The sequence below is a fragment of the Copadichromis virginalis genome, linkage group LG18, assembly GCF_057382275.1.
Source record: "Copadichromis virginalis isolate Kocher_CV1m ecotype Utaka linkage group LG18, C_Virginalis_male_GT1.1, whole genome shotgun sequence".
Lineage (NCBI taxonomy): Eukaryota > Metazoa > Chordata > Actinopteri > Cichliformes > Cichlidae > Copadichromis > Copadichromis virginalis.
The window spans coordinates 2,379,452-2,390,079 of record NC_140635.1 but is presented as its reverse complement, the minus strand read 5'-3'; the positions used below and the strand labels follow the sequence as shown (position 1 = coordinate 2,390,079).

The window sequence follows — 10,628 nt, the reverse complement described above, 5'->3', positions numbered from 1 at the left end:
AATTTTTATCCAACGCACACAGCTTGAACTGAGAAATGAAACATTCCTTCAACATAAATGAGAACTTTGACTGGCAGGAAATGTACTGAAAGCCGACATACAAATAGTTAGAATTTCCTTAGGCACTTCTCACTTAAAGGGAGCTAATTAGAATTATTAAACAATATGTTAGATGTTTCCAAAAGTAATTTTACTATAAGTAAGTTAGTAAAGCATTTTTAAGCAAAAAACTTTTTGAAAAATCTCACATAAAACCCTTATTAACTAGGACAGTTAATGAAGTGTAAGAAACCAAATTAAGAATGACTGACAAACACTTGGTCTGAATACTAACAGGAAGTCTGCTTGAAAGCTGAAGTAAAAGTAACCCTGAAGAAATTTTTTTTATTTTTATTTTTTTTGTGTCCCGTTTGGATCTTTAGCCATCAGAATTGTTGTCTTAAGGCCAAGAAAGATGCCAAGCGGATTTATTTTACCAAGTGGATCATCATGGCCTTGCCATATTGGTCCATTTGATTGACCTTTATTATAATTATGAATTTATTTTATTTTCAGTTGCTACAAACGGGACAGACATGACTGGGGGATAGGACAGGGAGAAAGAATGAAAGAAAGAGAGGGAGAGAAAGAAAACCAATGGGGAGAAGAGACGGTGAGAGGGGGGGGGGGGGGGGGGGGAAGAAAAACAAACAAACAAACAAAACACCTGGGTCACCTGTATGGAAAAAAAAAAACAGAAGAGAAAGCAAACAGCAAAGAGCAACATAATAAAAAAAACGGCACCATCACAATAAACTAGCTAGCAGTAGATATCAGTAGATACTAAATAATAAACGATATTGTGCAGCACGCAAGATAGACAGCGCACAATGTGCTTTGAGGCAGCAGCCAAGAAAGCTGTAGTCCGCGTCTGTGAATACCCGTGTGTACACCTGTGTGCATACCTGTGTGGATCAGCATGCTTGTATTCCAAAGGTTTCTCCATGTAATGATCTGCTAGGGAGTGTGGGGAGCCATAGCCCCGTCCCCCAGGGTATGAAGCAGGTATGGAGGAGATCCAGGCCCCAGACATCCAGAGGCCCCAGAGCACGAGGACCCGAGGAGGACCACCAAAGTGGGGGGGGGACTGTGCCACCCTCCTGGGAAGAGCTGAGTAGAGCCCCAAAGGACAGGTCACCCCGCAGCTACGGAGCAGAGGCCAGAGGGGGTTGCAGTGGCGTGCCCGCGGGCTCTGCCGGCAGCCAGCTGTGCCAGAGAGGACCGAGCTTCAGGTCCAGAGGCCTGAGGGCACCCCACCCCCCGGAAGGAGCCCAGCCAGGCCACAGGCGCCCGGCCCCGCCAATCGGCCACCAGGAGTGAGTCGGTACATACATGAGTGCCCAGCCCCAGACAACAAGGACCACCAACACACCAACGTCTGAGGGCATCAGTCACCGGCAGGGAGTGTGGTGAGGGGAGATAGGCCTCCGTACTTTAGAGGGCCTGAGATGTTCCCAGAGAGGTGGAGTCTAAGACCCAACCTGACATATAGACACAGACGAACAGGCACACGCGGACACAGACGTGCATTCCCACCCCATATGCACAACCAAATACTCGGCACTCACCCAACGTGTAGACAGACACAAATAGACACTGCACAGACAGACACACTCCCCAAACATACTCTATATCCCAGGTCCAGGTACCTCCGCCCTCAGAGGGGCAAGCCACACCTAGACCCAGGAGATGTAACCCTTCTCTCTGGGGTGGAGGCAAGCGGACCACCTCCTTATCTGCAGTAGCAGGGAGGCCCCACATCCCAGACCCCAGTCTGACGGCCAGCACCTCCTCCCAGCCCCCCAGCCCTGACGGCTAACAGAACCGGGGTGAGTGAAGACCCCAAACCTCCCTACGCCCGCTCATATGTAGTGTTGCTGTGTGCTGTTCTAAAGTGCATTTAAAACTCAGGAGAGCATGGTACTAGCTTCCTCTCAGAGAGCAGCATGGCTCCTCCCGAAAACCCTCAGTGTCTAAATGTATTTAAAATTGAGGGTAGGACACCAGCGCCAGAGGTGGGTTGGAGTACAACGACCATCGTCAGGATGCTGTAAAACGTGCCCACCCCCAAGGCCCTACATGGATGTGTTATGTGAGAGTGTGAGTAATGTGGATGTCTAGGTTGCAGAATAAAATTGAGGCACAGGTGGCCAGAAGGGGACAGAGGGGGGGTGCCCCCCCTGCACCCTGGTGACATACCTGCACCCCAAGCCCTGCATGTGGGTGGGTGTGGTAGAGCGGGAATAGGGAGGCAGCTGAGGATGGGGAGGGAAGAAAGGGAGGGGCAAGCGGCCCCTCCCTGGGGCCAGCTCCCCCGCTGACCCCAGTAGGCACCTCCACACTCTGGAACCCACCAGGGCAAGGGGGCCCAGGCCCATCCGGACCGGGGCCCGCAGCAGCACCGCCCAGCCTGAAGAAATATTTTTACTGACTTGTCTGTTTTTTGTGAAGGAGCCGAGCATCAATCAAATTCAGTAAATTTATAGCAGGACAAAGGGAAATGACCTAAATGTGCTTTGAGGAGACTTAAGACTATTGTCTCAAAAGATTAAAGAGTGTGAGGATGGTTAGTATCTTAAACTGCTGCTGTGGTAACACAGACACAAGTGAGAACATGAACAAACAGAAGAGAAACAAACTAACAAGCTGTTCATTTGGTCCTGTTCAGACTGAGCCATGGACTCTGAATCTGGCAGTACGATGGAGGTGGCGGCACTCGGCCGGCCTTTCAGTCTTGGGATGCTGTATGACTGCCGCAAAGACTCACTAATCCCAGGTAAGAAATCATTATATAGATTATACAGTATATATATATATATACATACATACATGAATGCTTGAGTCTGAAAGTCTTTTATACTCCATTGTGGTTATTGTCATATCCACTTGGAGCCATTTCTACAGCACAGTCTGTTTTTCATTATTGATTTTGAATTTCCAGAAAAGAAAAAAAGGACATGAGATCACAGTTAGCCAAGAAATACTGTGTAGCTTTGTTGTACAAATCAGGTGTTAATAAAATACCAAGTGTCTACTAGTTCAGGTACAATGGGAGAAAAGAAGTCAGTGGGGAACAAGTATCAGCATGGGACAAAGTTTATAATATAGGCAGAGGGGTAGTCCTGTTGGAACATAACGTAGTGATGCTCTGCCACTTTTTTTCGGGAACAGGAAGTAAAATACGGAGCAGAGATGGGCAGCGATTACTTTTTTCAAGTAACGAGTAATGTAAGGGCAAAAAGTGCAAAAAGTGTAATTAGATTACTGTTACTTTCCCATAATCACGCTGCGTTACTGCAGTACTAAACCATGATTTTGTTTGTGAGAGTGTCTCATGACAATGACATCAGCACGCGTGACGTCCGTGGCAGCGACAGACGTGTGTAGATCAACAATGGATAATATGGAGTGCGGAGAGAGTACGACCATGTAGCGTTTAAAACGTGGATGTACTTACATTAATTCAAGTTTTATTCTGTAAAAAGTGACAAAAACATTAGTATCCGCTGTTCACTCTGCGTGGGAAGAAAACTTCTTTCCACAGCAAAAAATTAAACGAGCACAGAGAACGCTGCCACAGGAATGTGACATTCACAGAGAAACCCCCGGATCCTCCCACTGACATGACCGCTGAGGCACCGAGCAAACCTCCACCCTGTTTTTTCTGGATTAGGCAGAAAAAGTAACTTGAACAACACTGATATGGAGAGCTGAAATTAAGTTCTCACTCCAGAATATTTCATGCAAGCATGTTAATAAAAACAAGACTTTGTAACAGTCTGTGCCAGCACAAAACCCTCTTTTGACAAAAAAATACTTTTGGGATTTACCAAAGAGGCACTGAATCAGTTTTGTGGCTGAAAGCCCCTTGGAGAAATTAGGTGATGATGCATTTGCCCACGGGAGTGAAAAGTTCTTTGGGCAATTTAACAGTCCACTTAATTATATACAAAGATGCAGTCAGTTCATTTCAATAATTACTTGGTAAAAGCAGCTCAAATTAGTGGCTCAGAAACAAGCAGCCAATGAGGAAGCAAATTATGTCTAAACAATTTTCTCTCTGAAAATAGCGTGGCAGTTAAATGAGACGAGACTGAAGAAAGGTCAGTATGAGTAAGAGGAAATATAACTTCCTTAGATAGCCCCTTCAACCGTGACCTCCCACACCCCATAATTATGGAATCTTTTCACCCCGTTTCTTTAAAAGATCTATCAGAAATACTAACTCAAATGAAACCTCAAATTCAATAAACAAACAATTTTCTGCAGCTGAACACAGACAAGACTGAGTGTTTAATTCTCACTCTAGAGCAGGGGTGTCAAACTCCAGGCCTCGGGGGCTGGAGTTCTGTAGATTTTAGATCTCACCCTGGGTCAACACACCTGAAACAAATTATTAGTTCGTTACCAGGCCTCTGGAGAACTTCAAAACATGTTGAGGAGGTCATTTGGCCATTTAAATCAACTGTGTTGGATCAAGGACACATCTAAAACCTGCAGGACTCCGGCCCTCGAGGCCTGGAGTTCGACACCTTTGCTCTAGGGAGTATCAAGCCTCACATTAGAAAAAATCTGGGTCCTTTGTCATCCTCAATAAAAGCTACTGCTCGGAATCTTGGGTTAATTTTTGAGCAATCTGTCTTTTGATGCTCATGTCAAGTCTATGACCTGCTCTTGCTTTTTTCATTTAAGAAATGTTGCCAAACTTAGGACTATTGTCTCAAAAGGTGAACTGGAAATGTTTGTCCATGCCTTCATCTCCTTCCAATTAAATTATTGTAACACACTCTTTTCCTGTATGTCAATGGCTTCTTTAAATCACCTTCAAGTGGTCCGAAATGCAGCAGCAAGGCTTTTAACCCACAGTCATAAATTCTCCCATTTCACTCCCTTGTTAAAGTCCTTGCACTGGCTTCAGGTTGGGTCTTCACGACGAGAGACCCCCAATTATATCATTGAGCTTCTTCACCCTTACCCTCAAAAACATATCGTTAGATCCATGGATAGTGGTCTTCTGACTATTCCATGTACCCATTTAAAAACAAAGGGGGATCGTGGTTTCCAAACCCTAGCTCCAATATCGTGGAACAGTTTACCTCCCCTCTACACACCATCGACTCTGTTGCTTCTTTTAAAAAACAGTTGAAAACACATTTATTTAGACAGGCATTTGGGTAATGTTCATGTGTAATATGTTGTTTTGTCTGATATGTTTTCATACTGTTTAAAAATACATGTTTATTATTACTACTCCTGCTGCACTTTATATATAGACTAATAAGAACAACAACCACCTTGGGGTATTTTACTGTATATAGTAAGCATCTGTACACAGTATAGTATTTTGGATTGTTTTCTTCTTGTTTATTTTTTCTATTTTCATTTCTCTAGTGTGGGATTAAATAAAGTCTATCTCTGTGTCTTTACAGCAATAACTCTGTGGGACCGTAAGGATCTCAGGGAAGATATAGCAGAAAGATCACAGGCCTCTAATGATTTTGAAATTGTTGCATCTGAATCAATTTCAGACAAATCTTCAGCTCTAAATGTTGATGCTTCACTGAAGGCAAGTTTCCTGGGTGGACTGGTTGAGGTTGATGGATCTGCCAAATATCTGAATGATAGTAAATCTTCCAGAAATCAGGCCAGAGTAACACTGAAGTTCAAGGCAACCACAAAGATCCAGGAGCTGTCCATGAATCATCTTGGAAGAGGAAACGTGAAGCATCCATATGTTTTTGATCAAGGCTTAGCAACACATGTAGTCACAGCTATTCTTTATGGAGCACAAGCTTTCTTTGTGTTTGACCGTGAAGTTTCTGAACAGGAAAATCATCAAGATGTTCAGGGCAACTTGAAGGTGATCATCAAGAAGATTCCCTTACTTTCTGTAGAGGGTGAAGGTTCCCTGAAGATGGAAGACAAGGACAAAGAAAGTGTTCATAAATTCTCCTGCAGGTTTTATGGAGACTTCTGTCTTCCAAAACCACCAATAACCTTTCAAGGTGCAGTAGAAGTCTACCAAAGCCTGCCAGGATTACTGGGAGACAAAGCTGTACCAGTGAAGGTCTGGCTGCTGCCACTGACAGCTTTAGATTCTTCTGCTGCTAAACTCGTCCGTCAGATCAGTATAGGATTAGTTCAAGAAGCACAGACAGTCCTGGAGGACTTCAGTGAGCTGGAAATGAGGAGCAATGATGTACTGGGAACCAGCACTGCACAGCAGTTCCCACAGATTGGTAAGAAAATGAAAACTTTCAAAGAAATGTGCTCTGAGTTCAAGCTGGAATTCCAACAGACTTTGGCCAAGAAACTTCCATCAATCCGAGGAGGAGGAGAAGAGGAAGCTGAGCTTGCAGAGATCCTGAAGAAGAGACATTCTTCACCTTTCAGCAGCAAAAACCTGAACGAGTGGATGGACTGTAAAGAGAGAGAAATCTACACTTTAATGTCTTTTACCAAGATGATGAAAAACACCAAAATCATCTCATCGCAAAATGATCTGTACAAGGAAAGTCTGAGTGCAGAGCATGTTGTGTGTTTTGTTTTCACCTCTCTGGGAAAGGATGAACCGTACCTCTCAGCTTTATCAAGATACTTAAGAGGAAAAACCAACCCAGACCTTCAAGATCCTCACACTCATGATGTAGAGAAGGAACAATGGTACGCCTCAAAAGAAGTAACGGCTGAAATGAGGAGAAAAGCAAAACTCTTCAGTGATTTTGCAGAGGCCAACGAGGAGAACAAGAACATGAAGTTCCTGACAGTGGGGTTAACTAATGAGACACAGGAAGGTTCCAGCATCCACCTTTATGAAGGTGGATTTGCTGTCAGTGAGAACTTTGAGCCTCCTTCAAAGCCTGAAACTGTGACAGCAGCTGACATAAACCACAACAGTGTGACACTGAAGATTTCTCCACCCAGATTTGGAGCAGAGAACATCACCTCCTACTCTGTTGAGTACTGTGTCAGTGGAGAGGATGGATGGCAGCAGAAGACAGAAGCAAAGGCTGAAGAAGTCACAGTGAGAGATCTGAAGCCAAACACAGAGTATGTGTTCAGATGCAGAGCAGTGACCTCAGCAGGTGTCGGGCCGGATAATCAAGTTTCTATTAAAACCTTACCCTGCAGCCCTCCTGGAAAACTTAGACTTGAACCAAATTCAAGCATGGCACACGTAAGATTTAAACACCTCAAAGAGCTTCTCAGGCATAAAAGTAAAAAGATCAAATCTGATTCCCCCTCAGTTTACAAACTGCCTCTGACAGAAGAACACATGAACATAGATGGATGCAGGAAGTTTGACTTTGGAGAAGAAAGCACGAGGCAGAATCGTACAATAATGCTTCTTGGAGCGACAGGATCAGGAAAGTCCACTCTGATCGATGGGATGATCAACTACATTGTTGGTGTCGAGTGGGAGGACAGTTTCAGGTTTAAATTCATTAATGAGGATCAGCCAACATCACGAGCTCACAGTCAGACCTCTGAAGTCGCTGTGTACAAAATCAACCACCAGGAGGGATTTCAAATCCCGTTCTCTCTGACCATTATTGACACTCCAGGCTTTGGAGATACAAGAGGCATAGAAAGAGACAGAGAGATCGTAGAGCAGCTACGTAATCTCTTCACTTCCTCACATGGTGTCAGTGACATTGATGCTGTGTGTTTTGTAGCTCAGGCTGCTTTAGCACGACTCACACCAACACAGAACTATGTGTTTGATTCAGTGCTCTCAATCTTTGGCAAAGATGTGGCAGAAAACATCAGGATCCTGGTGACATTTGCAGACGGTCAGCGACCTCCAGTTCTCAAGGCGATCAATGCTGCAGGAGTCCCATGTCCTAAAACAAAAGACGGACTGCCGGTTCACTTCAAATTCAATAACTCAGCGCTGTTTGCAAATAACAAATCAGCTGAAGGAGACAGAATGAGTGATGATGATGATGAAGGAGGCTTTGATCAGATGTTTTGGGAGATGGGGACAAAAAGCATGAAAAGGTTTTTTGCCACTCTGAATAAAATAGAAACTAAAAGCTTGACACTGACAAAGGAAGTCCTCAGAGAAAGAAAGCAGCTCGAGATTTCAGTTGAGAGTCTGCAGGAGCAGGTGAAACTTGGGTTAGCCAAGCTTGAGGAGATAAAAGAGACGAGGGAAAAACTTAAAGAATATGAAGCAGAGATCGGCAGAAATGAGAACTTTGAATTTGAAGTTACTGTCAAAAAGCCTGTTCAGGAGGACATTTCTGGCTCTGGAAACTACAGCACCAACTGTCAGCAGTGTCATGTCACCTGCCACTACCCTTGTGCCTATGCAAATGATGCAGATAAAAGAAACTGTCCAACAATGGGACCAGATGGATATTGTACTCAGTGTCCAGGCAAATGTATTTGGAATGTACACTTTAATCAGAAGTACAGATGGTACTATAAAGACGTTAAAGAGAAAAGAACAATAAAGGAGCTGAAAGAAAAGTATGATAGAGCCAGAGAAGAGAAGATGACTGTTCAGCGACTGGTTGACAAACTAAAGGCTGAATATAAATATTTACAGGCTGACATAGTGAAACTGATGGAGAGATCTGCCAAGTGTCTGAACAGACTTAAAGAGATAGCACTGAAGACAAACCCTCTGTCCACTCCAGAGTACATCGACGTGCTTATTGAAGGAGAGAAATCTGAGGGCAAAGAAGGCTGGAAGCAACGAGTTCAGTCTCTGATGGAGATGAAAGGAAAAGCAGAGCTCATGGCTAAAATAGAGCGAGGCAAGAAACTCCTTCACTGAACATTCATGTGATCACAAAGAAGAACAAAGAAAAGGTCGAGACCAGTTTGAACTCAGTCGATGAAGACAAACGACACGTAAAAAATCTCATATTCACTGTTTGCTGCCTGATAAGATCTCATTTTAAAACTGGTTTATCTTTAACATAGAAGTGTGATTATATTTTATTGGACTTTACAATGTTCAACCTTTAACTTTTTGTTTTCAGCATATTTTATATTCTTTAACTTTGATCTAATATTATGTTTATTTTCTCAGTGACTCCTGATGTTGATGTTTATGGACTTTTTATTGTGTTGATTTTTATGCTTTTATTTAAAAAGTGTAATTTTACTTTTTGTTTACTTTCCTGTAATTTTTCTGTAATTTAGTTGCTTCATAAAACACAGTAAATGTTTATCAGCTATCAGGGCGCTGCTAGGATCAGAGCTTTGAGGGTGCTGAGCACCCAGAGAGCTGACCAGCCAGGCAACAAACTTTACTCGGAGGAGTTTGAGACTTCGTCCCCGTCTCTGTCAGTCCCTGCATCCTTAAGTGTCTCCAGTTGTCCTGAGTTCCCTCTGTCTGTCTCCTTGGTGCATTTAAACCCCTGTTCCTCCCTGTCCTCGTCGTCTGTTGTCTTCGTCTCCGTTACCAGTCATCATAATTTTACCATCTCTGTGCAAGTCTGCAAATTTCTTTATTAAATCATAAGATTCTTAAATTCATCAAGTCTCTCTGTGCCTCGGTCCTCGTCACAAAACATGACATCACTGTTTTGTACATTTTAACACAATTTAATCCCACATTTTGAAAAGTCTGTAACAAAACCATCAAATCTGATAAAGGTTATTTAAATGCTGCAAAAGAAGAATGGATTGGAATAAAAATATACAAATCCTAACCTTAATTACTGGGAGAATAATGAGTGATGCTCACAGTGAGTCAAAAGTAAACTGAGTGCATTTTTGGACAGAGATTCACTTTTCATGTGTGTGTATAATAGGTACATAATAGGTACACGGGTACATAAAAATAACTGCAAAAACAGAAGAATCCTTGAAATCTACAAATGTACAAAATAATGATAAAAGAATTATAGAAATGGAGGAACCTCTGCCTTTGGTACAATCTCTACAATGTATGAAAAGATCTTTACTGCAGATTCTACTATGGCTCTGCACAGTTTGTATTTTATTTTAACCAATGTGACTTTTCATTTTAGAAACAGATTGCAATTTTGTGTTGTAAGATTTATGAGTTTCATGCTTTCATAGTGCTACTTGGGAGAGCTTGACATTCTCTCAGTCACTGTGAAAAGTGTGAGAAACACTGATAAGTGTATGTGTGCTTTTGGAAAACATTTAAAGCTGCTGCACAGAATCTTTGAAACAAGCTTAAAACATTTTTAGAATATAAACAGAGCTTTAATATCAGACATAAAATTGCAGAATAAAATACATATGGCAGATAAACCTATACTACAAATAATGAAATCAGCTTGGAAAGAAGTAATAAAAATTGGTGGTTTGGAAAATGCCTCTAAGGTTTTAAGATGGTGTGCATATGATTCAGATTTTATTCCAAATCAATATGATAATAGATTCAAAAACTGGATTTCAAAAGGTTTAACCAATTATTATTCATTTGTCCATAAGGGTGCATTTCAAAGCTTTGAATCTTTAAGGAGCAAACATGACTTGGGATCTGATGCTTTTTTTTAGATATCTACAGATCAGAAATTATTTTAATCAAAACTTAAAAGTGAACCTAAACGAATTACAATTTGTAGAAACATTCTTATTACTAACCAAATCGGAAGTGC

The 10,628-nt window shown here is 42.4% G+C and overlaps 1 protein-coding gene across 1 annotated transcript; it reads left to right on the top strand.

The window, feature by feature from the left end:
- Positions 1–2,715: 2,715 nt before the first annotated feature.
- LOC146686895 (uncharacterized) lies at positions 2,716–10,219 on the top strand. Its single transcript, XM_085439460.1, has 2 exons — positions 2,716–2,815; positions 5,469–10,219. Exons 1-2 carry the CDS (start codon positions 2,716–2,718, stop codon positions 8,822–8,824), a joined length of 3,456 nt encoding a protein of 1,151 aa, XP_085295586.1. The 3' UTR covers positions 8,825–10,219.
- Positions 10,220–10,628: the final 409 nt, after the last annotated feature.

What these genes read in the sequence shown, in the direction of transcription:
- LOC146686895 (XM_085439460.1), top strand. Translation starts at nt 2,716, where the DNA reads ATGGACTCTGAATCTGGCAGTACGATGGAGGTGGCGGCACTCGGCCGG. An exon ending in CAAAGACTCACTAATCCCAG is followed by an intron (nt 2,816 to 5,468) that starts GTAAGAAATCAT and finishes GTGTCTTTACAG; the next exon opens with CAATAACTCTGTGGGACCGT.